General features: G+C 50.0%; 1 protein-coding gene across 1 annotated transcript; it reads right to left on the reverse strand.

Moving 5' to 3' along the window:
- Nucleotides 1-2697: 2697 nt before the first annotated feature.
- On the reverse strand, nt 2698-27078 carry ADGRG3 (adhesion G protein-coupled receptor G3; the record flags this gene model as incomplete). The annotated part of the gene is made up of 13 exons (XM_079724052.1): nt 2698-2810; nt 4622-4905; nt 6189-6282; nt 6481-6761; nt 9471-9583; nt 9743-9843; nt 10027-10066; nt 10608-10742; nt 11564-11710; nt 13310-13448; nt 22915-23074; nt 26073-26668; nt 26735-27078. 13 exons carry the CDS (start codon nt 27076-27078, stop codon nt 2698-2700), a joined length of 2547 nt encoding a protein of 848 aa, XP_079580178.1.
- Nucleotides 27079-27745: the final 667 nt, after the last annotated feature.

Below are 27745 nucleotides of genomic sequence, written 5' to 3' on the forward strand. Positions count from 1 at the left end.
GGGAATTGGTCCAAGGCAAAGAATCTGGACCAGGCAGGCTGACCTCAGAGTCCATGCTCTTAATCCTAGTGCTACCCACCTCCCAGGCTGTTCTTGTGATGCTTCAGTGACAGGGGAACCCTGTCTATCCACGCTGGACCTTGGGGTGTATTTTTGCCACAGCCCTCCCTGGCCTTAGCACATGCTCCACTTGGCACTTGGAGCCACTTTTGCAGTGACTTCAGGCAATGAGGGACCCCAGCCCCTCTGGCCCTGCCTGGCCCTGGGGTGGAGAGCCAGGCAGAGAAAAGGACATCCCTACTATTAGCTACGCTCCCCGTCTGCCCTCCGCATCTGCACCTGGAAACGCAGCCCAACCGGCGCTTGTTGTTCTGTTGGTCGTACATCCCACTGAGCACGTCTTAGTGAGAAAGCAAGGGAGCAGCAAGAAAAAGCCACCACCCAGGATTTCCCTTGAGACTAGGGGTCAGGGATGAGGTGATAATTCTTAAACCCATGGAGACCCCAGCTCTAGTGTTGGCCCAGCTTGCAGGGTGGTCTTGGGTGGGTCCCTGGGCCTCTCTTGGCCGCCATTTCGTCCTCCCCACCCAGGGCTGGTCCACTTGGCAGAGCTGTACAAGGCATCTGGAAGGGAGCTTTAAACTTCACACCCCCCCAGTTTACAAACAGGTTGCAGAAGCTCACAATCTGCTTTACACCCAGGTTTTCTTTAAGCCAAGGGGGATTCTCAGGGAGCAAACTAACTCCTGCTGACTTAGTGCTGGGCACTTTACTTTTGTCACCTCACTTAATGCTCTCAGGACAAGGCAAGGACTCAATGAGCCCCATCTTACATAGGGTGAAGAGAGGTGCGGTGACAGGCCCAGGGTCACACAGGCCCTAAGCAGCAGAGCTAGGATTTGAACCCAGGCCTGTCAGACACTGGAGCACCGTTCTTTCTGAGGACAGGTTAGTAACCCTGAGACTTTGGGGTAAGGTTGCTGAGACCTTCAGTGTGAGAAACGGCTGTTTGTGAAGATAAGCCCCGAAACCCACCAAGTTTGCCCACAAAAACTGATAATGTGGCTCAACTGTTGCAATGTCCACACTCTAAGATTTCCCTTCCGGGAACACAGTGACTTGCATAAACCAAGGGTCCCGGGCCTCCTTTCTTTCATCTGTTTGCTGGGTGGGAGGAGGGAGAAGGGGAATCCAGTCCAGGGCATCTCGGGGGAAGAGGTAGGCTTCTCACCTGTAGAAGGTGCTTGACTGTCTGCAAAGCACACTGGGAGGGGTGGGGTTTGGGGAGGGAGGGTGAGCTGTCCCAGTAGTAAGTTAGGGCTGAAGTGTGCGGTAGCTGTATGGGGAGGGGGACGGATACCAGTGCCCTGCCCTCCTGGTTGGGCCAGGTCAGGGGGTCAGTGTGTCTGTGCATCTGTCCGTCTCTCTCCTTTTGTTTTCTTTCTTTGTGGCAGTTAATCTATTAATTCTTTCTCTCTCTCTCTCTCTCCATCTCTCTATCTCTGTATCTCTACTTCTGTCTCTACTGTCTCTACCTCTTTTTTGCTTCCTACTGAGGAAACCAGTGGTTTCGAAACCAAGCCCAGCCACTGGAAGTGAGAAACCCAGCTGGGTCTGGCCTGAGGCACTCCCCTGGCTCAGGGCCCTCTCACGCTTGTGCCAAACTCACACCTCCATCGAGGGCCAACTAATATTTATTCAGGGCCTGCCAAAGTGCCAGGCTCGGGCTGGGCTAAACTGGTGAGCGAGCAAAGCTGTCAAAGTACCTGCCTGCTCTATAGGAGCTCAGACTTCAGAAGAAATGCCCACCCCCTTTCTGCTCAGCCCACACCCCCCCGCCCCCGGCCCTGGCTCCTCAGGCCTCAGATGTGCAGAGCCCTGGGGACTATATGCCCTGCACCCCACCCCGCCCCACCCCCCCATCCCCTCCCCCACCCCGAGACAGCAGATCAGAAGTCAGGTCACCCGCGGGGCAGGCCAGAGTGGACAACGGGGGGCGGGGTGGGGGGCTTGCTTGAGGTATCCCACCTACTAAGTGGCATTCTTTGATATTCGGTGTCCCCAACACTTGGAGGGCTGGCAGCCCCCTGAACGGTAGGGGGTCTTCCATGAGGATGGGCCCTGGTGAGAGTCGCTGAGACCAGGGGCAGCCTGGGTGGGAGGACCAAACCCCACTCCCCACCCTGACCGGGCAACAAACCTCCAGTCCACAACTGCCCCAGTGCCTGAGGGGATGGTGGCCCTGAGGGCCCCCCAGGTGCCCGGCCAGAGGGTGGAGTTGTGGGAGGGCGGTGACAAGGGGAAGGAAGGGAGGGGAGCGGCTGGGGGCTCCTTCCAGAGGCCAACGACAGACTTCCTTATTTGGGCTCAGGCCCTTCCTGAGACCAGAAGGCCGCTTTGCTCTGAAGGCAGGGGGTGGGTGTGCCGGCAGGGGTCTTAGGATTACAGGGACTTGAGACTCCTGCCATCCTGGATCTGTGAACTCTCAGACCCATAGGTGTATCTGGATAAGACCTTTGAGGCCACATGGTCCAACCTGGTTCCCATCCCCTTGCTCCCCAGTCCCATTGTACAGAGAAGGGCGCTGAGGCCCAGAAGGAAGCAGGGAGCACCTCTTCTCTCCCACCAAGGTCACACAGCAAATCAAAGCTGAGTCCAGAGTGCAGGCCAGCCCTGGCCTGGCCACACGGCAGCCCACTATTCATGAGACACGGTGAGGGCCTGGTCAGCCCGAGCAGTGCCGGAAGACGAGGTCACGGTGCTCTGTCTTGGGAAGTAGAGAACAACAAACCAGCAGAAGATGAAGACACCTGTCAGGGAGGAGAGGGCCTCAGTGAGCCTGGGGTGGGGCCACCCAGAGGAGAAATTGCTCCACTGTAAAAGTTCAAGAACGTATAGAAAAATCAGGCAAAAAATGAAACCTACTCCTGAAAAAGAACCAAATAGGTAACTTGAGAATGAAAACCAGAGTCCTCGAAATAAAATCTATACACACAGCTATCTCATAAAAGGAAGACCGAAATGAAGGAATTTTCAGACATGCAAAACAACTACCACTGCCCCTCTTATAGAGGATTATTACAGGATGTGCTTCAGCAAGAAGAAAAGGGAAGATGTGAGGTATGAAAATTGTAGTAAGTACAGAAATTGATAGAAAAGTAAAAATCTTTGTGTTTCTTTAAAAGAAATTTAGAACTAAAACCCTACACAACAATAAAAAATATTGAGAAGAGTTCAAGGGCAGTTAAAGTGGGCTGAGGGCTCTGTTTGGGAAGAAGAGAGAAATGCTGAGTTACACTCAGTTGAAAACACTCAGTGCAGTGAAGTGTTCAGACTTAACTATGATGGGTAACCTCAGAAAGAATAATGACATAATCCATAGTTTCAAGGTGCATCCCTCTCCAAGCTGTAACCCCTGGGAATTTTCAGATGTGGACTCATAATTCTTCATCTGGGGACAGTCTCCGGTGGCCTAATAATAATGACTTCTGTTGTTGTTAACATAGTTCCCAGATATTGAAGGCCTCCTGTATTACACACACACATTATCTCAGTTATTCATCATGAAATCTGGTGAGAAAAGTACTGGAATTATCCCAGCTGTACAGGTGACTGGATCAGAGGAGCTGAGTGACTTGCTGGAGTGGTGAGTGGAGGTGGGATTTGAACCCCGGTCTGCTTGTCCCCAGTGCTGCCAACCATGGTGCCATGTAGTCTTGTGAGGCACTGGGAGCCAGCCCTGCTCTTGTGGGCTTCCACCTGCTGGATCTAGGACCCCTCGGTTCCTAGTGACTCCTCTGGATGGGATGAGGCTGTGAGTCAAAGCACACACTTGTCATTCCTCTCTTGGCTGTTTCCCTCACAGTCAGGCTGTGATGCTTCTTTAAGTTGTGTGTATGAAACAGGGGTATGAGGAACAATGAGGACAGGTGCGGGCAGGGAAACCGTGTCCCACATGCACCCTGGGCGCCTGCCCCTTGGCTGGATATCAGAGAGAGAACCCCGCGGGGGCAAGGAGCAGACGTAGCAAGCATTTCCTCCACTAACCATTTGTTTCCTGCCTTCACAGCCCCTTAGAGAGTCTGTTCGTGTCACGTGGCCTTCACATCACATGATCTCGCCCTCCTGGTCACAGATGACTGGACCAGAGATGGACACCTGACCCAACATGGCCCAGTCAGATCTTTGACTCTCCTAAGAACATGGAAGAGACTGAAGCAGACCATGGTCACTAGACTTGAAAGGTCACATAGGGATGAGGGGGCCACATTGGGCAGCCAGTCGGGGGCCATGGGTAGGAATGGGCCAGTGGAGAGAAGAATGAAGAAGTTTCCACAGAGAGGTGAGAGACTACGTGTGACTCCAGAGAAAAAGATGGGGAAAGTATCTGCTTTGGTTTTGGTGGCTTTTCCTGACCCTGCTACCAGCTCCCATGAGGTCAGCCAGCCTTCCTGCCCTGGGGTCCTTGGGAGAGTCTTGGATATTTAAAATCAGTACCCTTGATTTGAGCGAGCCTGAGTAGAATCCTGTTTCTTGACATCTATCCCCTCCCCCCAAAGCCCCCCAACACCCCCTGGTGCAGGCAAAGCAGCTCGTCACCTCCCTGGCCCAGGAGCCTCACCTTGCAGAGAGGTGAACAGTGCAAAGACATAGGTGGTGGACAGGCCTAGGGGTGTGAGGATGGCCAGCCCCCAGGTCACGCCCACCAGGCTCGAGAGGCCCAGCAGGGTGAGGACCCCCTTCCAGTGCTGCCCCTTCTCCTTGCCCGCTGTGGCACTCGACAGAGTGAAGATCTTCAAGGCCACCAGGCCCAGGACCACGGCGCTGAAGAGGAAGGTGATGAGGAAATAGCCGTGGACAGTGACGTAGAGCGCAGAGATGGCAGTTTTCTCACAGAACCAGCACCTGGAGGAGGTGGATGGCCGTTAGGACCAGAGGAAGTCTCCTGAGAGCAAGCCCTGGGCTGTCTCCCTGCCTGATCTTCTCTGGCCAAAAAGATGCCTTCTCCCATCTCCACCCATCCATTCCCCTCTCCTGGTGGAGGGGCTGTCACAAGGCTCCAGGCTGCTGTCTCTTTAGACCAGTGAGTGTAAAAGGCCAGTTCTGTCCCAAAGACATGTTTTGTTCACCCCACATTATATTGTAAGAAAAAAAAAATTGAATTAATGACCACCTTTTAAAAGTGAAATGTTTGGCATAAACATCCAAATTTTTTTTTTTTTTTTTTGGCCACGCCACACAGTGTGTGGGATCTTAATTCCCTGAACAGGGATTGAACTCAGGCCCTGGCAGTGAAAGCACCAAGTCCTAACCACTGGACCGCCAGGGAATTCCTTAAACATCCAGATTTCTGCTTCTCTTATAAAACCATACAGCTGGCAGCTCTGTGGATGCCCTCCTGAGGGACAGTAGTCAGCTGCCCATTAGACTGGCATGTGATTGCCAGTCTGTCACTGTGCCCACCCAGGCCGCTGCATGTACTTATGTTCCCTTTCTGGCCCCTGGGGCCCTGCATTTGTGGCCCTGGGGACAGGACCAAGGCCTCACCAGCTCTTCTTAGCACAGAACCATAGGCCTCAGGCAGGTACCCTGGGAGAGGCTCAGCTCAGCTCCCCTGTTCCCTGCACTGCAGGAGTGAAAGCCCAAAAGAGCATGTGGATCAGCCCCCCATTGTACAGATGAGGAGACCGAGGCTCTGGAAGGGGACAGGCTTGCCCAAGGTCACACAGCTACTCAGAGACAGAGTCTGGATAGAATCAGGGCTGCTGCAAATATTGGGCAGGTTGTGCCCTGCACAAGGGCACCTGGCTGGGGGGCAGGTGGGGGCTGAAATCCAACTCACCCTCCACTCACCAGGCTGAGCACCTGGCATGGCAGGTCAGAGGGATGGTGTGGGGGGGTTACCTTTTAAAATTTGCCCAAAGGTGCTATATAGGCTGTGGTGATCCAGGCTAGAGCAAGGCATCCTGCCTCCTGGTCCGGTTCTCTCTCCTTCTCACCCCCCCTCTCATTGTACCTCCTCTCTCCGGGCCTCAGTTTACCCCGCAGGCCGTGAGCTAGCTGGATCTGAGGATCCTTCGCCTTGACTTACTCATCCCTCTTCCCAGGATTCCCTCCTCTCCCCACCTCCCCCTCCCTCTGGCCCCCAAGAGCCTGAGGCCACCGCAGCTTCCACAGGCAGCGCTCACAGCTCCAGCGTGGTGGTGTTCTCCTTGTCACGGATGGCATAGGGGCCATAGCTGTTGGTGCTCCCAGTGACGATGACTATTAGGGCAGGCAGGCCTGGGGGCGGGGGGAGGAGGAGGTATGGCATTGCCGGGGCTCCCTTGGCATGTCCTCCTCCAAATCCCCCTCCAGCTGTCCATCCCTCGAGCTCTGAGCCAATCAGAGAGGGAGCTGCCCCTCCCCCGCCCCAGGCTGGTCCCCTTCCCACCTCTTCCAGAGTCAGCCATCCCTTCTTCCTGGCCAAACGGCACCTACCCCAGCCCACGAGGCTCAGCTTCAGGAAGTAGTGCCCGAAGTAGGTGTTAAAGACCTTGATGGCAAGCAGGTAGAGGTGGAAGGCTTCCAGGCCCATCCAGGTGAAGGCACAGAGCAGGAAGTAGTGGAAGACGGCCCCCCGGGCCCAACAGGCAGCATCGGACCCCTTCAGGCCATACCCCACATTGATGAAGAAGGTCAGATTCAGGAGAAATAAGCTGACGCTCAAGGCCACGTGGATCTTGGGGACGTCTTCGGACTTGAACCTCTGCTGGGAAAACCTGGAGCAAGAAGGGCCAGTGAGAGGCTGCAAGGGGGCACCCAGGCCTCTCCGTCCGATCACCTCTGTTCCACCCCTGGCAGCAACCAGCATGTGAGAACATTCCAGTTCAAGTCCACGAGCCCTCTCATGACCCGGAGGGCCCTATGGATTCTGGATCCTGTTGGCTTCATCCCTTGACTCCATGCTTGAGCCAAACTACCTAATTTGCAATTCTCTAAATGCTTTCTTCTTCTCTACGCCTCCCGGACTTTGCCCACACTCTTCCCTCTGCTCTCAATGCCTTTCCCTGCTTCACCTTCAAAATCCCCCTTGGGTATTTCTTTCCAGGAAGGCTGTCTCTGAATGTCACTTATCCCAGGCTTATCTGAAAGTTTCCCAGGAGTGAGCACAGTGTAACTCTCCACCCACCCCTTATTTCCGTCTCTCCCCAGGCTTTGACCTGGGGCCTAACACAATAAGCAGGAGGAAGCCCTGCATTGGTTGAGTGAGTGGACAGACAGGGCATGGATGCATGAAGCCTAGAACTTAGTAGGGAGGGCGAGGCTCAGAGGGTGAGGCTCAGGGTGAGGCTTAGTAGGGAGGACAAGGCTCAGAGAGGAACACAGACTCAGAGTCACAGTGCAGGGCAGGGGCTCTAGACCCCCAGTCCAGGGCTTCTTCCCAGGGCTCACTTCCCCCTCTGTGGAGTTCCCACTGCGAATTCCTAGCAAATCAGCTCCCAAAGGACTCTCACTGGAGGGGTGGGAGCTCAGGGCTGCCTGGGGTGGGCATGAGGGATAATGTCCACCTCACCTGAGATGCCAGGCCCCACCCTTGGGAGATGTTGACAGTTCCTCCTGGTGCTCCAAGCCTGTCTCACAGGGTCCAGGAGTGCAGCCAGCTGGCAAGTCATGCTCACCTTATTGCAGATGGATGCTCAGCTTATTAGGCCAGGGCTTGGGGGATGGGGGCAGGGGTGGCACCACTTACACTCACAGTTCGGTCTGAGATGGAGTGGGTGGGGCTGGTGGGGGCCTCAGCCCAGGGCCAAACAGTGCCAGCATGTGCAGGAAGGCAGTGGGAGGGCCCCAGACCGGGAGTCAGGAGACCAAGGGCTGCTCCAGGCCCGTCGTGGATCGGGAGGCCAGCCGTGGGCTGCTCCCACAGGCTCCTTTAGGCTGGCAGTTCCTGTGGCTCCCTCTGCCATGGCCGGGGCCTGGGCACAGGCTGCGGTAGCCTCTGATGTTTCTGCTCCTCCTTCTTCCAGAAACAGCCCCAGGTTTCCCTTGGGAGCACCCTTCCCCACTCTCAGCCTTGCACTCTCAAACCCAGCAGCAGGCACTTGGGTGGCCTGACCAATCAGTGTAATTCATCCTTTCACCACGGTGGCGTGCTCAGTCATGGGCACATGGTCTAAGTTAGACCAGTATAACTCAACTCTGGTATACATGGGATAAAACTGCATAGACATACACACACACACACACACACACGACATGCACAGGGTCAGCTTCCTTGGTGTATGACCTCTGCAGGGCCCTGCACTCAGAAGGGCCCTATGCTTGTTTTAATGCTCTGCTGTCACCATCTTGAAATTCTTAATAATTTTTGAGCAAGGGGCTACATATTTTCATTTTGGACTGGGCCCTACAAATGATATAGCCAGTCCTGTGTGCGTGTGTGAACACGCACACACACACACAATTGAGTGCATGTGGAAAATGGTGAAAACTGAATGAACTCTGTAGTCTTGTTAGCAGTGCTGTACCAATGTCAATTTCCTGGTTTTATCTTGTACTACAGTTATAGAAAATGTCATCACTGAGGAAAGCTGGATGAAGGAACCATGGGACTCTAGGTACTATTTTTGCAAGTTCCTGTTAGTCTATAATTATTTCAAAATAAAATTTTTAAAACTTATTTATGTATTTTTATTTTTGGCTACATTGGGTCTTTGTTGCTGCGCATGCTGCTTTCTCTAGTTGCGGTGAGCAGGGGCTACTCTTTGTTGTGGTGCGCAGGCTTCTCATTGCGGTGGCTTCTCTTGTTACGGAGCATGGGCTCTAGGTGCTCAGGCTTCAGTAGTTGTGGCTCTTGGGCTCTAGAGTGCAGGCTCAGTAGTTGTGGCGCACGGGCTTAGTTGCTCCGCGGCATGTGGGATCCTCCCGGACCAGGGCTCGAACCCGTGTCCCCTGCGTTGGCAGGTGGATTCCTAACCACTGTGCCATCAGAGAAGTCCAATAAAGTTTTTTTTAGAAACTTCAATTCTGGGCCTTAGTTTAGAATATTAGCTGTCCAGGCAGCTAAGAAGCTATAATGCAAGCCTGGGGCTCCCCAAGGCCCCTGAGTATGGAGAAGTTGCCTGACATGACTGACAAAGGAGAAAGCAAAGTTTTGAGAATCAGAGGGACACCAAGTCCTGGGGACATCTTTTGAGCCCCTGGATCCAACATCACCTGAAGTGAGCTCACCTTGGGCTTTTCAGTTCTGTGAACCACACATTACCTATTATGTTTAAGCCAATTTGAGTTGAGTTTCTGCCACTTGTAACTGAAATAGCCAGACACATTTCAACCTCCAATCCCATTTGATAGGTGAGGAAACGGAGGTTTGGAGAAAATATCAGTATAGTGCTGCATGACTAACACTACCCTGCTGGTTTCTACCCTGCCCTGCTGCCGCCCTTGAGGGCAGGAGGGAGATGTGGGGTGGGGATGGGGTGACCCACCTCAGGAAAGCGTAGAGGACAATGGTGAAGGCCAGGAAGATCATGGAGGTTCCGCAGCCAGCCTGGGAAATGCGTGTGAGGGCCTTTACAGTGACGTGGTCCAAGATCGGCCTCTGTGGATGATCCCCCCAAAAAAGAATCCTATCAGTTGGAGACCAGGCCCACACACCCCAAAGGCCTGGCCCCTGCCAGGCAGCCTCCTCCCTGGGCCGGGAGCCTTGGCACTTCCAGAATTGCTAGGATGGCTGGGGGGTGGGGTGGTGCGCCATTACCAGCAGCAGGGCGAAGAAGGTCAGGTGGTCACAGCGGCAGATAGTCCTATTGACTCCGAAGTCTGTGGAGCAGCCCTTGGAAGCCCAGTCTCCTGATGACCCTGGGGAGGAGGAGAGGGAGCTTAGGGAAGGGGACGGCAATATAGGAGGGGAAGGCAGGGAAAGGGAAGAGAGGGGTCCAGAGAGGAAAGAAAGAGGGGAGGGGCCCTGTGGTTGGAGTCCTGTCCCCTAAGGAGCCCTTACCCTCCACCCATCTTACCCAGGGAAGATCCTCCAGGCCCTACCTTTAGTCACGTCCCAGAATACACAGCTGAGGGTCATGTTCTGAAACCAGAGATTGGGAGTCAGGGGTGAGGCAGGGGAAGTTGGGAGAGGGGAGAGGAGCGTAGGACGGGGAGGGGGAGAAGACAGTGTGCTCTGGGTCTCGGCACAGGCACGCATTAGGTAGAGGCAAGTCTCAGCCTGTGGTCACACAGGAACGCGAAGCGTTTGATGTATCCTGGGTCAGCGTGTCGGGGGTGTGGAGAGGCGTGGGGCTGTGGCTGGCAGGGGCGCACGTCTGCAGGCACATGCCTTTAGGGGAGCGTGTGTGTGGGCAGCTGTGCGTGTGCACGTGTGTTTGCCAGGTCCCCTGGGCATCTGTGAGCACAGGAGCGGAGGGTGTCTGCGAGGCATGTGGAGACATGCGTGCACAGGGTGGGCATCTGTCCCTGGGCACAATTGTGTGTCTGGTCCTAATGGCTTCTCCCAGGTGGATGTGGGAGCGTGGGGTGTGCAGAGTCCGTGTGTGTCTGCCCATATGCCCAGGGGTGCCCACCCTCATGTCTGCCCCTCAGGAGCTGTCAGGCCAGGGTGGGGAACTCACAGGAGGCTGGTGCTGGTGGGAGAAGGTGATCTCCAAAGGCTCAGCCAGGCCAGTGACATTTATACGACCCAAACTCAAGCCCACCACGTGATTGTTCAACAGGCTGCTGCCATCCTCTAGGCTGAGCCGGGGACCCTGTGGAGGGACATGGGTGAGGCCAGGCTGCACAAGGGGCTGCCCCAACCCAACCCCGGTCAGGGCTCCTGGGAGCCTCTGGGGCTTGTGGCCCTTGCCTGGAGGGCAAAGTCTGGGGCCGGAGGACCAGGGGGCAGGGAGTCATGGGCGACCTTCTTCCTGCTGCTGTCTGTTGTCTGCTCCAGCTGGGCCAGGGCAGGCCCTACCCTCCAGGCCAAACGGCCGCAAAGCCGTGTACCTGATGGCTCTCCGTTGCTGGTCTCCAGGCCTCCTCCGCCCTCTTAACTGGAGTGCAGGGTTAGAAGGAAGATCAAACGGGAAACGGAGGGCATTGGTGCCTACAGGTGGGGAGCACCTGCCCACACCAGCACTCAGGGATACACGTGTCCCCATGGGAGTGGAGACACACCTCTGGGGACATACCTGGTGCAAATGTGCAAGGGCCTGGGTACACCTGTTCATGTGAACATGTTCACACCAGCACACATGATTACGTGCGCACCAGGAATAAGGAAGGAGATACATGTTTGTGCAGGCACGAGGCCACACACGGGACATGAACACACTTGGGATACACATACAGGAGTCCAAGGGCACAGGTGTGGGCAGTCCAAACAGCGGAGTGTGAATAACCGGTGTGAGCCTGCGGTCCACAGACCCTAGAAACAGGGGCCTGGGATGGCCTCGGCTGCTTTAGGCACACTCCAGAGGTTCCTCACCTCCTCCACCCCCATTGGGCCCCTCAGCGAAGACTCCAGAGAGGGCAAGCATGTCCTGCTTAACCAAGCATTGAACCTCAGCCACCCTGAGCCTCTCCTCACCTTGAAGACATTCCCCGAACCAACGTCCAGGATGGTTATGGCCAACCGAACCATTGGCCTGCTGCCCTGCAAGGATTCAAAAAGGCTCCTGGGCAGCCGGACTCTGTCAGCGTGCTGGTGCTCGTCCTCTGTCACCTGCTTCGGAATCTGCAACCACAGACCCAGCCGCTCTGTCTTTCCCTGAGGAGCCCAGCCCCCAACACAGGTCCTGCCCCCGCTCCCCCAGATGGAAGGAGAAACAGGCATGCTGGGTGGTGGGGCAGCACTAAAGACCGAGGACAGCTCTGAGAGGCAGGACACCTTGGGGCACGGTCCAAGCTCTGCTCTGTTCAGGCTGTGAGCCCCTGGCCAAATCACAGCCCTTGTGGAGCCTCGGTTTTCCCAATATGGAGAATGGAGCCAGTAAGATGCCCGCATGGCTACCCATCAGGCTGAAAGTGGGCTGTGAATGGGCGACACCTGGACAGGTCAGTTTGCAAGTGTGAGGGAGGGGTCAGTTGTGGTGCTTTTGACCAGGGTCCTGACCCCCGTTGTGCTGACATACGGCTATGGTGACAGTGTCTATTTTCCAACTCAGGGATAAATGGAAAGCCTAAGGCCATCAGGAAGGGAGACAGCAAGGGCCGAGAGGGAGGACACAAGAATTTACACTGAATGTATACCCACCCCCACCCAACAACAACACATTTTGTAAAAGCTAAGAATGGTCAAAATATTAAAATAAATTTTACTGGTGGTTGCCAAGCGTGTTTTGTTCATTCTCTGACCTCATTGCTCCCCCTGGGACTGCAGCCTGGTCCCACCTGGTCCTGCCTCAAAAGCATCCCATGGGCATTGGAACAGGGGGCGCTAAGTGTTGTAGCAGAGCGCCTCAACTTTCTGCTTCCCAATCCAGAACCTTGTCAAAAGGACACGTGGTTGATTTCACAGGCCGGTGCCTACCCCATGCAGAGGGCTCAGCTGCTGGGGTGACGTGATAAAGGGTTGAGAAAGGCCCTGTCCATCTTTCGTCTCCCCTTCTCCAGGCAGACTTAAAATCCCTACATGATAGACCACTACCCTGCTGCCCAAACTTCCACCCTCAGCTTTATGCCTTAAGGGAGGCTGTGCCCTCGCTGCACCAAGCATTCCCTGTGAGTTATCTCATTTGCTCCCTCTGACAACCTTGAAAGTGGGCAATACCATCCCCATTTTACAGATGGGGAAACCGAGGCTCAGAAAAGTTAGGTAATTTGCCCAAGATCACAATAGCTGGTAAGGGGCGGAACTGGGATTTGAATCGACCTATGTAAACCCAGAGTCTACCCGTTAACCCTTTGCAGCACCTCTACAAGTGCCTTTACCTGGTTTCTAATGTGTCCCCTGGTGGAAGAGTTCATGGGAACCTCAGACTTTGGAGGAGCCTTCGAGCTCATTTTAGAGATGAGGACTCAGGGGGCCAGAGAGGGGAGGGGATTTCCTGGAGGACACCTAATCAGGTGGTGGGAAGTCCAGGGCGAGAACCGACTCTCGATTCGGTGATCTTCTGAAGGTCTCATCCTAGCGCCCTGGGTAATATATTACCAGGATCCACTCAACCAATTAACTCACCAGCACCCATTAGTCAGGTGGTAGAGAACTACCAAACGGGACATGGGAAGGATAACTGTTGATGGGCACCAAGCACAGACCATGACTCTCTCAGAAAAATATGCCTGAGGAAAGTAGGACTAGGACCAGCCAGTGGGGATGGGGGGAAGCCTTCACCTGAGACGGGGTCAGAGAGAAGTGCAGGTCTTCTGAGATGTTGGTGTTGATGTTCTTGACAAGAGCCATCAAAAAACTCATATTCACTGTCTCTGTCAGACTCTTCTCCACCAGATGGATCTCATAGTTCAGCCAGTATCTACAAGGGAAGAAAAGGTCTTGGAGGCTGAGTTATCCACTCACCTGGTCCACTCACCTGGATGACGGGAGGAGAGACACCATGCGCAGCAATCATCAGGCTCCTGGTGTAGGAGGGGTGACCCAGAATATCAAAGGGAAGACCCTGGGATGCTGAAGGAGAAGAGGGGTGGCACAGGAGTGATTCATCCTGGTTCTGAGGGATTCCAGCCAGGGGCCCCTCTGAGTATTTTATGTATTTCTCTTTTTTGTAACAAAATACATTACAATGTAAAGTTTGTCATTTTAATCATTTTAAAGTGTGCAATTCAGTGGCATTAAATACATTCACAATGTGTGAAACCATCTTTGCTGTCTAGTTCCAGAACATGTCCATCACCTCAAAAGGAAACCCTGAACCCATTAAGCAGTTACTCTTCCCCCAGCCTCTGGCAACCACTAATCTATGAATTTGCCTATTCTGGATATTTCATATAAATGGAATTATATGATATCTGGTCTTTTGTGTCTGGCTTCTTTCACTTAGCATGTTTTCAAGGTTTATCTATGTTGTAGCATGTATACGTATTTCATTCCTTTATATGGATGAATAATATTCCTTTGTATGCATATACCGTATTTTGTTTATACATTTATCCATTGATGGGCATTTGGATTGTTTCCACTTTTTGGCTATTGTGAATAGAGCTGCTTGTATTCACGTAAAAGCTTTTGTTGGAAGACTTGTTTTTAATTCTTTTGGGTGGATACCTAGGAGGAGAATTGCTGTGTTAATTCTGTGTTTAACTTCTTGAGGAAGTGTTGTTAAACTGTTTTCCATAGCAGCTGCACCATTTTATATTCCCACCACCGATGTATGAGGGTTTCCGTTTCTCCAGATTCTTGCCAACACTGATATTTTTCATTTTGTTTTGTTTCATTTGCAATTATAGCCATCCTAGTGGGTGTGAAGTGGTATCTCATTGCAGTTTTAATTTGCATTTCTCTAGTGACTAATGATGTTAAGCACCTTTTCATGTGCTTATTGGTCTCTGTAAATCTTCTTTAGAGAAATTCTTCTGAGTATTCGAAACTGTGGGATGAGCACTGTGTGGTGTGAGGGCTAACTCACATTTATTGAGTGCTAGATGAATACTGGGAATTCAGCCATTGAAGACTTAGCTGTATGGGAACTGACTTATGGGAACTGAGCTGGTCTTGGAAACACATAGAACACAAATTTAATTGCCATTTGTTTTACCGCAGCCCCCTTGCCATGGGCTAGAAAGTTAGGGTGAGCAAAGTCCCCCCTCCCACCTACGTCGCTATCCTGGTGCTCTCCGTGGTGCTGAAACTTCTCTTTGGCCAGAGTCCCTTTTCCCAAGCCTGGGGTCCTAAGACATGCTGCCCACCTTTTTAAAGCAATTTTAAACAGGTGAAGGCTGAGGTAGCAATGGTATAGAAGGGGAACAAGAGCAGATAGAGCCAGATCGAGGCTACTGGAAAGGAGTAGCTATGGAGGGCTTACCAGGGAGGCAAAAGGGAGGCTTTTGTTTTGACATCATTTTTTTTGAACACAGTTACCAAGGAATAAAACTCCAAGGAAACCACAGGAAAAAAAATATTGTAAAATATAAAGAGTAAACCATGCAAATATGTGCAAATGAGCTTGGATGGTTCAGGCAATCAGAACATTCAGCCAGAAACAGTGGGATGAGATTGTCCAAATCCATTGATTGAGCTACACCAACTGATACTAGTGTTTTATTTATCTTTTAAAAATCTAAATGAAGAAGTATTGTGATTTTTATTGTTACCAACTAAAATAGAGAATTGTATTTCACAATACATATAGTTCACCTGATGCACTTAAAAAATTCCTTGGCCTTACAAAACAGCCCATGAATTTACCTTCTTGAGGGAAGATTTCCTGATCTGGTTCTCAGAGCACTTTAAAAAAATTGTTTTAGTTGTGAAAAGTAACATATATTCAAAAAGTTTAAACCGTGGATGTACAGTTGCATTTTTAATTATAAAGTTGACACCAATTTAAGGATCATCTTCTTTGTCTGATATTGATTTAGCTATTCAGATGTCTTTTGGTTCATGTTTGCATGATACATTTTCTCATTGTAAGTGGTGTGAGGTTCAACAACTTGTCTTTTACTTTGGAGGGGATATATTGATATTCTCTAGTCCTCTGAATGCCCAGGAGATTCACTGAGGTGATGGGACCCTGAATTCTTGTGAAGTTTGTCTCTTACCCTCTAGTTCACATATGTCTTCCTAAGGCATCTTCACAACTTGCCACTTTCTTCTCATCAGATCTAATCAGCATAATGTTGTCAATACAGTGGACTTTGTAGAATGTCAAGATAAATGAGTTCTCTGTGAACTATCTTATGACAGCGATGAGACATGACATAACCCTGAGGGAACACTGTGGCTCTATACTCTTGGCTCTGCCGAGTAAAAGCAAACTACTTCTGGCAGTCCTTGAAAAATGGTATGGAGAAAAAAACATTAGCCACGTTATAGCTGTATACCAATTGTGAGGGGCTGTGTTGATTTCTTTGTATAAACATACTCATCTGGGACAGTAGCTGCAATTAGACTCACCACCTGATTAAGTTAATGACAGTGCATAGTCATTCTCCAAGATCCACCTGACTTCTGGTGAGTTAAATGGAGTTAACAGGTATCACCATCACTCCTGCTTCGTTAAAGCCTTTCATGGCAGCATTAATCTCTACATTTCCTCCCAGCAATGTCCTTTGTTTCTGGTTTACTATCTCAATGGGAAGAAGACATTCCAGGAACTTGTATTTGGCTGTTCAGTGAAATGCCCTCCCAAATGCAATTCAATGAACAAAGCATAGTCTTTTTAATAAATAGTGTCAAAACCATTAGATATCCAAATGCAAAATGAGAGTAATAATATAAAGTTAGACATTTATCTCACACTGTGCACAGAAAATGAACTCCAAATGCAAAATGAACCTAATTATAAGAGCTAGAACCATACACATAGAGAAGAAACCTTAGAGGAAAAATTTTGTAACCGTGGGCTAGATGAACACTTCTTTGATATGTTTTAAATTTAAGTTGGATTTTATCAAAATCAAATGCTTTTGATCTTCAAAAGACATTATTAGGAAAATGAAAAGACAAAACATATATTGGGAGAAAATACATATTTGCAAATCATACGTCTGATAAAGGACTTGTATCCAGATTACGTACAGAATTCTTAAAGCTCAATAATAAGAAGACAACCCAATTTTTAAAAAGAGGGTAAGATTTGAATAATCATTTCAGCAAAGAAAATACACCAATGGATAATAAGCACATGAAAAGGTGCTCAACATCATTAGTCATTTGTCAAATGCAAATTAAAGTGAAATACTACCCACACTCAGTGGAATGGCTATAACCAAAAATACTGACAATATTGCAAAAAATGTATTGAAACTATAGCCCTTTTATACTGCTGATGGGAAAGCAAATGATATAGCCACTTTGAGAATCAGTTTGGCAGTTTTTTATAAAGCTAAACATGTACTTCCTATATATACCAGCAATTCCATTCCTAGGTATTTACCCCAAAGAAATGAAAACATATGTCTACAAAGACTTGAATTCAAATGTTCATGGCAGAATTATTTGTAATAACCCCAAATTGGAAACAATCCAAATGTTCATCAATTGGTGAATGAATAAACATGAAGTACGTCCATATAATGGAATATTACTCAATGATAAAAAATAACAAATTATTGATACATGCTAAAATATGAATGTAACACAAAAACATGACAAGTGAAGGAAGCCAGACTCCAAAGACAACATATTTTATTGTATGGTTCTCGTATGTAAAAGGCCCAGAAAAGGCAAATCTATAGAGTAGAAAGCAGATCAGTGGTTAACTGTGGCTATGTATGGGAGCAGGAATGGACTGCAGAAAGACACAAGGGTACTTTTGGGGGTGATGAAAGTGTTCTAAAATGATTGTAATGACAGTTCCACACACTGCATAAATATACCACAATGTATGTACAGGTATATCAGTTGTACCTTAATAAAGCTATCAAAATTAATAAAAACAGATATCACTACATACTTTCCAGAATGGCTAAAATTAAAAAGACTCAAGGGGCTTCCCTGGTGGCGCAGTGGTTGAGAGTCTGCCTGCCAATGCGGGGGACATGAGTTCGTGCCCCGGTCCGGGAGGATCCTGCACGCCGCGGAGCGGCTGGGCCCGTGAGCCATGGCCGCTGAGCCTGTGCGTCCGGAGCCTGTGCTCCGCGGTGGGAGGGGCCACGGCAGCGAGAGGCCCGCGCACCACAAAAAAAAAAAAAAAAGACTCAAGTATCACAAGGATGTGGGATAACTCAAACTCTCACACATTGCTGGTGGGAGTGTAAATGGATACAGTCACCATGTCAGTGCTTACCAAAATTCATCGTGTACAAAAATGTTCATGGCAGCTTTATTCATAATAGCCCCTGTTATGGACTGAATGTTTGTGTCCCTGCCCCATCAAATTCATATGTTGCGATCCTAACCCCCAACGTGACAGTATTAGGAAGCGGGGACTTCGAGAGGTAATTCACTAGAGTAGAACCCTCATAAATGGGATAGTACCCTTATAAAAGAGACCCCGGAGAGCTCTCTCATCCTTCTTTCTGCCATGTGAAGGTACAAGAAGTCTGTGCTCTGCAGCCCAGAAGAGGGTTCTCACCAGAACCCAACCCCAATTTTAGACTTCCAGTCTAAAGAACTGTGAGAAATAAATTTCTGTTTTTAAACCACCCAGGCTATGGTACTTTGTTACAGCAGCCTGAACTAAGACAGCCCCAAATCAGAAACAATGGAAATGCTCATCAACAGTAGAAGAGATAATAAACAGTGGTATACTAATACTGCAGAATGCTATATGGCAGCAGTGAGGGCAAACTATTGATAGACTAAAAAAACCAAACAAAAAAAAACCAAATTAAAAAAGAAAAGATGGGCTTCCCTGGTGGCGCAGTGGTTGAGAATCTGCCTGCCAATGGAGGGGACACGGGTTCAAGCCCTGGTCTGGGAAGATCCCACATGCCGCGGAGCAACTAGGCCCGTGAGCCACAACTACTGAGCCTGTGCGTCTGGAGCCTGTGCTTTGCAACAAGAGAGACCATGATAGTGAGAGGCCCGTGCACCGCGATGAAGACCGGCCCCCACTTGCCGCAACTAGAGAAAGCCCTCGCACAGAAACGAAGACCCAACACAGCCATAAATAAATAAACAAACAAACAAACAAACAAACAAATAAATAAATAAAAAGAAAAGATGAAACTCAGGCATACAGATGAGGGAAAGAAGCCAGACACAAGAGTATGCACTATGTGATTCTATTTATAGGAAGTTTGAGAACAGGAAAAATCAATACTTGGTTATAGAACTTAAAATAATGGTTACCATGATGTGGAGCTATTGACGGGGAAGGAGCATGAGGGACCCCTCTGTTAGGCTAGAAAAGTTTTACAGCTTAATGTGGGTGGTAATTAAAGGATGCGTATATAAATATGTAAAATTTTATTGATCTGTACAGTTAACATGTATGCATTTTGCTGTCATGTGTGTGTGTGTGTGTGTGTGTGTGTGTATATATATATATATATTATACCTCAAAATAGATTTTCTTGGAAAAAATTCAGGCTTTGGACTTCTGCTTCTGAGTAGGGTGGAGTTATTTGTGATGGATCAATGCTCTCACTGAGAACAAATAGAAAAGCTAGATATAATACAGAAACAATTTGTTTAAAGGCATCAGAGAGCTGCTAAAGCAGAGAGGGGCTAAAATTCTGCAGAGGGAGCATCATAGAGAAATGAACTGAAAATCTGCTGCGCTTTTTTTCCCCAGGGACATGTGCTCATTCTGAGCGTGTCCTTTGTCTAAGCATGGACGAAAGGCTGGGAATTTGAGCTTCATCTGAATAGAGGTCACTGTTGGTCATAAAAAATGCCCGCTGTCACAATATGAATGAACTTCAAAAACGTGCTAAGTGAAGAAAGCCAGATGCAAAAGATAACATGTTGTATGGTTTCCTTATATAAAATGCCCAGACAGATCAGTGGTTGACTGTGGCTGGGTTTGGATTGCATACAGAAACAAGAGCACTTTGTCAAGTATAAACAGGGCATTTGGTGGTCTTGGTGGTGGCGTTGGGGTGGTGTGGAGGGTGAAGAAATAAACCTGGGCACTCGAAGGGTCTCAAGTGTACAGCTGATTTCTCCTCTAGACACTTTCAGAATTGTGAGATTCCATAGTCCGAGAGGCACTGGCTAAGCCGAAAATTCTGAAAACTAAGAGTTTTCCACAGTATTTTACTTTCTTTTAGTGGATCATAGAGACAAACGTGAAAGATAAAGCAATAAATCTTTGAGAAGAAAACATCGAAGAGTATCTTCATGATTCTGGGGATGCAAACATTTCCTAAATAAGACCCCAAAGCATTAACTATAAAGTAAAAATCTGGTATATTACACTACATTAAAATTAAGAATGTCTGTCTGTAGTCAAAAGACAATGCTAAGAGAATGAAGAGGCAATCCACAATGAAGGAGAACATATTCATGTGTATCTATTTGCAAACACATGTAACCAGAATATAAAAAGAACCCCTAAAGATCACTCAGAAAAATTCAAATAACCCCATAAAACAAGCCAAAGACTTAAAAGGCCATTTCACAAAGAGGATATCAAAATGTCTAATAAATATATGAAAGATTAAGTTAAACTTAATCAGGCAAATATAATTAAAATCACCATATGATACAGTACAAACTTGCCAGAATGGCTAAAATGAAAAAGCAGACAATACCAAGTGTTGACAAGGATGTGAAGCAACTAGAACTATCATACACTGATTGTGGGAGTGAAATTTGGTTCAAGAACTTTGGAAAACTGTTAGGAGGTTTCTATTAAAGCTAATCACATGCCTGCCCTATGACCCACCAATTTCACTCCTAGGAATATACCTTACAGAAATACATACGTTCACCAAAATACACGAACAAAAATATTTACAGCAACACTCTTTGTATAAGCCAGAAACTGGAGACCACCCAAATGTTACTATCCATAAACATAGTAGAATGGATAAATGAGGTATGTGATATATCTATAGCTATCTATATCCATCCATATCTATCTATCTATCTATCTATCTATCTAAAGAAATAGACCAAAATGAAAATAATGATTATCTCTGGATAGTAAGAAGGAGAATTTTCCACTTTCCTTCTTATAGCTACTTTCTAAATATTTTATGAAGAATAAAATTACTGGACTTCCCTGGTGGCGCAGTGGTTAAGAAGCCGCCTGCCAATGCAGGGCACATGGGTTGGAGCCTTGATCCGGGAAGATCCCACATGCCACAGAGCAGCTAAGCCCATGCACCACAACTACTGAGCCTGTGCTCTAGTGCCTGCAAGCCATAACTACTGAGCCCTCGTGCCACAACTACTGAAGCCCACACACCTAGAGCCTGTGCTCCACAAGAGAAGCCACTGTAATGAGAAGCCCGCACACCACAACAAAGAGTAGCCCCCGCTCACTGCAACTAGAGAAAGCCCACACGCAGCAACAAAGACCCAACGCAGCCAAAAATAAATAAATAAAATAAATTTAAAAATAAATAAAATTTAAAAATAAAATTACTTTTATAATCAGAAAGAGTCATTAAAATAAAGAACACTCAAATTTATTGAGTTCCTATTATTTCCTAATAACTTTTCCATGTATAATCTCCTTTAATCTCAACAACCACCCCAGGAGGAAGGTATAGGAGAGAGATCAAGAATAAAGGCTTTGGAACAGTAATGAAATGACAATGCTGGTAAGATAATGATAACAGCTAATGTGTCTGAATTATGTATTTAATCTTTGCAGTAATTCTACAAGTCAGGTGTTATTTCAGCCTCATTTTACAGATGAGGAAACTGAAAGTTAACCTGTCCAAAGCCCAATTCCACTTTTGAGCACTGCCAGTCTGACCCTAGTCTGTATTACTGTACACCTCCCCTACTGCCCTCCAGACCTAGGTTCATGTTTGATTTTGCTACCTACCTGTTGTGTAATGTGGGCAAGTTATTTAACCTATGGGAGCCTTAGTTTTTTTTATCTGAAAAAAGGGTTGATAACAGGACCTACCTCATAGGGTTGTAAAGGTAAAGGAGATAACTTGGTGAAGTGATAGAGTTGGGAACCAAGTCCACATCTTCTGATATCAGAGCTCCTACTGTCCCCAAGGTGTTTAAGCCCTCCATAAGGCAGCACAAAGAGGAGACTCCTGAACAGCTGCTTGGAGATCCGAAGCTCCCGGAGCAGCTGCAGGTACGCATGGGAGCCTTTTCAGGCCACCGAAGTGATGGCACTCAATCAGATTGTTGTGCTAACACCAAGTCTGAGAACATAAACTTTTCACTCATTTTCTCCAACAAATATATACTGAGTGCATACAAGCCTGTCCTGAGTATCCCAGAAGAGAATGGGTAACTCTGATTGGAAGGGAGAGGAGGGGAGAAAGGCAAAGATCTTTTGAAGGTGACTCTTGGAGATGCTGTATTCCAAACCCCTTCCTCTCCCTCAATCCAGTATCTCTTGGTCTCTTGGTCTTATCAGTCTCTTGATCTCACTGATTCTACATCATTCATTGTCTCTGACCCATCCCTCCTATCCAGGTACACAGTGCCAATTGGTGGTGGTGCTGGTGGTGGTTCAGCCCCCACTCTTAGCCAGACCACCACAGTTGCATCCTACCTGCTCACGTCTCTTGTCACATCACCACCCTCATATCCTTCCCTGAAGCCTGAGCCATCTTTCTAAAATGCAAAGTTGACTATGTTCTTCCTGTATTTAAAATATATCATTGCCCTGCCCCCTCTCACAGTGGTATAGCTTACACAACCCTTCACACTTTGGTCCCTGCCGAGATTTCCAGTCCAACCACCCCCCCCCAACCTCCCCATTGTTGCCTCCATCCCCAGCACTTTACTCTTTCACAGTTCAAAGCACTGTAGTTCTCCCTGTATCCCCTAACACTGCTTGAGTCCAACGGGAAATCTCCTATGCAGCCTTCAAAACCCGTTCATGGGTGGCCTCATCTGTGAAGCCTTAGCAGATTTCCCTCCTTTGAGCTAACCTGGTGCCTTGTCTACCCTCTGTATGATCGCACTCTAGAATCACCATCATTTGGGGCCATGTCTCTCCCTCCACAACTCCCAATGACAGGGACAGGGGCTAATTTCACCTCTGCATCCCCTAGATCATAGGGTCTTGGTGGTCAGGGGGAATGTGGGTGTCAATCAAGTTGGAAGGGTGAGATGAGAGCAGCATTTTCTGGGTCCAAAAGGGCTGATAGCTCCATCCCTTCTTAACAGCCTCCCTACTCCAGCCCTGCCAGAGCCCCCGGATTCCTGCTCCGTCTCAGAGGGCCCTTTACCTCTGCAAGTTTCGCAGATTGCAGGATTCATTCCCTGACTGTGCACACACTGAGAAGCACTTAGCAGTGTCCTCAAGGCCGAAGTCATCAAATCGGTTTGCATTGATGAGTCCTTTGCAGGGTTGTCTTGACTCCTCATGTATGGTTGTGGAATTCTGACCTAAGAGAGGGATGCAAAGTGTGAATGGGCTGCATGAGGAGGGGCCACACGGGCAGCGGGTAGGGGAGCTCAGGCTCCAGAGTCTGGTGGTGTGGACTAGAACCCCAGCTCCATCTACCCACGCTAACTGTGTGAACTTGAGCTGGACTCATACCCATCTCATTCTTTATATACTTGCATACTATTTCAGTATATAGGTGTTGCTATGCTTTTTCAATTGGTCCCCTGCTGGTGAACATTTAGGGTGTTTTTGTTTTGTTTTGTTTACTATTTTGAATAATGCTACTTACACCTTTGTCAGCTTATGTTAAGAATTCATAGATGGGCTTCCCTGGTGGCGCAGTGGTTGAGAGTCCGTCTGCCGATGCAGGGGGACACGGGTTCGTGCCCCAGTCCGGGAAGATCCCACATGCCGCGGAGCGGCTGGGCCCGTGAGCCATGGCCATTGAGCCTGCGCATCCGGAGCCTGTGCTCCGCAACGGGAGAGACCACAACAGTGAGAGGCCCGCATACCGCAAAAAAAAAAAAAGAGTTCATAGAAAACATTCCTATCCTTGGAATTTCTGTATCAAAATGTATGAACTTTTAAAAATTGCTAAGTGGGCTTCCCTGGTGGCGCAGTGGTTGAGAGTCCGCCTGCCAATGCAGGGGACACGGGTTCGAGCCCCGGTCTGGGAAGATCCCACATGCCGCGGAGCGGCTGGGCCCGTGAGCCATGGCCGCTGAGCCTGCGCGTCCAGAGCCTGTGCTCCGCAACGGGAGAGGCCACAACAGTGAGAGGCCCGCGTACCGCAAAAAAAAAAAAAAAAAAAAAATTGCTAAGTATTATCGAATTTCCTTCTTAAAAGGACTACACCTATTTACACTCGCACCAAAAGTGGGTAAGAGGGACTATTTACCCACATGTTCACAATCCTAGACTTTACCCAACTTTCAAATCTTTGCCAGTTTGAGGGGTAAAATTGAATTTCATTTTAATTTAAGAAGGAGTTTGAGCATCTATTTGTATGTCTTTTTCCATGAACTGCTTTATTGTATCCTTTATGGGGGGCAGTGGGGCTGGATCTTGACAATCTGCACCTTTACGTTTCTGACTGGCCCACCAGGAACTGTGGGTGAAGTGGGCAGGGAGACATTTACTTTTCATTTTTTCACACCCTTCTCCAGCGTTTGATTTTTTTAAAAAAATTATGCACAATATTACTTTCACATTAAATGAAACTAGTTAAATTTTAAGACAAAAATAAAATACATGGTAAAGATAATGGCAGACCAAAGTTAGGGTAAACGTAGGTAAAAAAATAACATTTTCAAGTGGATTTTATAATAATTAGCCCTATATGTGACAATGTTTTAAGTAGCTTGTAAAGGAACTTCAGTTTTCTGTTAGACTGTAAAGATAGTCGTAACACGTTGTTTAATGGGAAAAATCACATGATGGATGAGCATGTGTATAATAAAATCCATGTTTGCTTTTTAAACGAAGGAGGAAGAGAGAAAGAAGAGGGAAAGAAGGAGAAAGAGAAAAAGAGAAAGAGGGAAGAAGAGCAGAGAGGGGGAGGAGATTGTCAGCTCCAGGGAAGGTACCATTCTCTTTGTAATCCCAGCCCTCTGTATGCCTGAGGGGTTACACATGGGTGCTGGGTGCAGGGGGCAACTTGGTGGGTGTTAACAGAGCCTCCCTCCTGGCCTGCCATGAAATTTCAGGGCCGTTGGGCTTGTGAAGCTCTTGGCAAGTACCTGGTGTAGAGAAGATTATGAAACTTCGTTTTTGCAATTATTTTTGGAAGACGTTAGAAGAAGCATTTAGCCCAGCAGGGAGAGCCTGAACCAGGCCTGTGTGCAGGAGGCCCTCCAGACCCACCCTACTCTTCTCCATCCCGCTCTGCCCCAGAGGTTGGCCTCCAAGGACCACCTCAATCTGGGTTCATATGGGGGGGGGGTGGCGAGGAGGTCAGAGGTCAGGGCAGTACTCGCCCCTCCCTAAGGCTCCCCACCAGTGGCCTGCTTCCCTCTGCCAACAGCCACAGCTTCTTGTCCCTTGTGCCAGCCCTGACATGTCCTTGGTAAAGTATCCCTTTATTAAAGAGTGTGTCTGCTTCCCTCTGGGCCCCCACCATGCCTGGACTCTTTTGAAGCACCCCATCACTCTGCTAGACCGTGAGTCCCTTGAGGGCAGGGACCACATGGTATATGAGCACAGGGCCTGACACTGAGTAGAGGGCTCCATCAGCGCTTCTGAAATGAATGAATGAAAGAGCAAATGAACACATGGCAACTGCCCCAAAATGTCCACAAAAGAAGGAGCGTCGGGCTTCCCTAGTGGCACAGTGGTTGAGAATCTGCCTGCCAATGCAGGGGACACGGGTTCGAGCCCTGGCCTGGGAAGATCCCACGTGCCGCAGAGCAGCTAAGCCCGTGCGCCACAACTACTGAGCCTGCGCTCTAGAGCCTGCGAGCCACAACTACTGAGCCCACGTGCCACAACTACTGAAACCTGCGCGCTTAGAGCCCGTGCTCCTCAACAAGCAAAGCCACTGCAAAGAAAAGCAGCACCCGCGCGCCACGACTAGAGAAAAGCCCACGCTCAGCAACAAAGACCCAACGCAGCCAAAACTTAATTGATTAATTAATTAAAAAAAAAAAAGGGAGCCTTCCCTCTAGACATAAACCTCTCAGGGCTCCTCACACTGTTTAAACAGCTGAACCAGAGCACCCATCACCATAGGGTAAACTCCATCCCTCGGGGGAGCCTTCAAGGCCCGACCAGAAAATTACAACTTTCATGAGGGGCCCAGGGTCCTTATGAGACTGAGCAAGAGCCACTAGTGGTTATGAAGTTAATTAATCCATCAGGTGTTGCCGCCATCACGCTGGGACGGCCCGGCCATTTTTCACACTTTGTGGAGCCACAGACTAAACTTTGCATTTCCCTGAATCTCTCAACATGTGAAGAGAAGAGGGTTTTTTGAAGCCCCCAAAAGAGGTCGGTCCGTACGCGCAAAGCCGTGTGACCGCATGCTGGACACACACAGGGGTGGGGGGCAGGCACGCAGGCCACTCACTGAAGCAAGAGCGAAACAGCAGGAGCAGGCAAGCCTCGGAGATGGGTGCACGGGGAGGGCGCTGCTTCTTCTGCAGGCAGCACAGAGTGCCAGGAAGAGCTGGCCAGGTGGGCCAGGGGTGGGGCCGGCTTTCTTGGGAGCGGGGACGGCAAGGGCCAGGCCTGGCGCCCTCGAGCTGCCTCTGGAGAACCACCGCCTGGCTGTGGGCAAGGCCGAGAGCGAAGGGGCAGGGAGAGCCTTGTTCTCGGCTTGGGTGACTGAGGACCGGGGGACCGCTGAGGGGACACGGAGGGGAGCCGGCGTGACGGGGAAGGGGGGTGAGGGGGGTGGGGGGGTGGGGGGAGGGCCGTGCAGGCCCGGCCTGGCCTCAGCTTCGAGGGTCCCAGCCGCCTTCCCCTGGAGCTCAGAGGCCAGCTGGAGAAGAACTTGTCCTGGGCCCACCCGTGTCCCAGAGCCAGGCCTGTCGGGGAGCCGCAGCCTGAGGGACGAAGTGTGGGAGCACCCCCCATGCTCTCCCATCTCCAGGGCACTGTGGGGAAGCAAAGGGGACCTGAGACCAGTGCTGACCAAAGTTTATCGGGAGAGCAGGACTGACCCCGACGACAGAGGAGGTGCTGCGGCCGTCAGCTGGGCTCCTCGGAGGACCTGCTCCAGACACGCCCGCCCTGTCCCCGACCCTGGGTCTCTCAGGCTTGGCCGGAGGGCGTAAGGGGCCGATTGCTCACCTGAGTCCAGGTGCAGGAGGAGCAGGACTCCCAGGGCCCCGCGGGTCACCATCCCTGGCCAGCCTGGTCCACGCCGGCCGGAGCCCCCGCAGCTGCGCGACCCGCCGCTCCCAGGCTCTGCCGAGCCGGCCCCCCGCCCCCCAACCCCCGCCGCGGCCGCAGCATTGCTGCTTCCTGTGGCCCCGCCCACGCCCTTCCTGCTCCATGGCACCATCGGTTGGGTTGTGAAAGGTGAGTGTGGGCAACCGGGCAGTGTTCCTAGTCTCACCCCGCCCCATGACCACCTGCAGAGCGGGCCCGACTCGGCAGGAGCTGCTGAACCCCCCCAGGGATGCTGCTCCCAGGGCCTCGTCTGGGTGGGTGCTGCGGGCTGGGGTTCAGCGGCCACAGAGGCCTCTGCACCCGAGCAGGCCCCTGGGGAGTGACGGCGAGCCCAGGCTTTGGAGTCAGGAACCCTTACCTCAGAGCCTCATTTCACAAGCTGGGGGCCTCTCTGAGTCTCAGTTTCCTCCTCTGTAAAGCGCATGTAGCAATGCGGCTGCCCCCTAGGGCTGTGTTGGGGTTTGAGAAGAGGGTAGCGTGCCGGGCGCACGGCCTGGCTATAGGGATGAGGACGAAGATGTGGAGTGTTCGCACTCCCTCATTCATGCCTGTGATTTGAACAAGACCAGGCTCAAGCCCACGCCTGCTGGGGTCCTGGGAGGAGAGGAGGAGTCAGGCCTGGAGGCCCCACCCACCCACCCAGCTGACTGAATAACAGGAGGGGCAGGATGGCGGGGGACAGGAGCACGGGCCCTGGGGGTTGGTCGGGCCTGGGCTGACATCTGTCCTGGCCACTTCCTGGCGGCCCGAGTTTGCGTGAGCCGACCTCTGCTAAGGAG

This window comes from Hyperoodon ampullatus, assembly GCF_949752795.1.
Source record: "Hyperoodon ampullatus genome assembly, chromosome: 18".
Lineage (NCBI taxonomy): Eukaryota > Metazoa > Chordata > Mammalia > Artiodactyla > Ziphiidae > Hyperoodon > Hyperoodon ampullatus.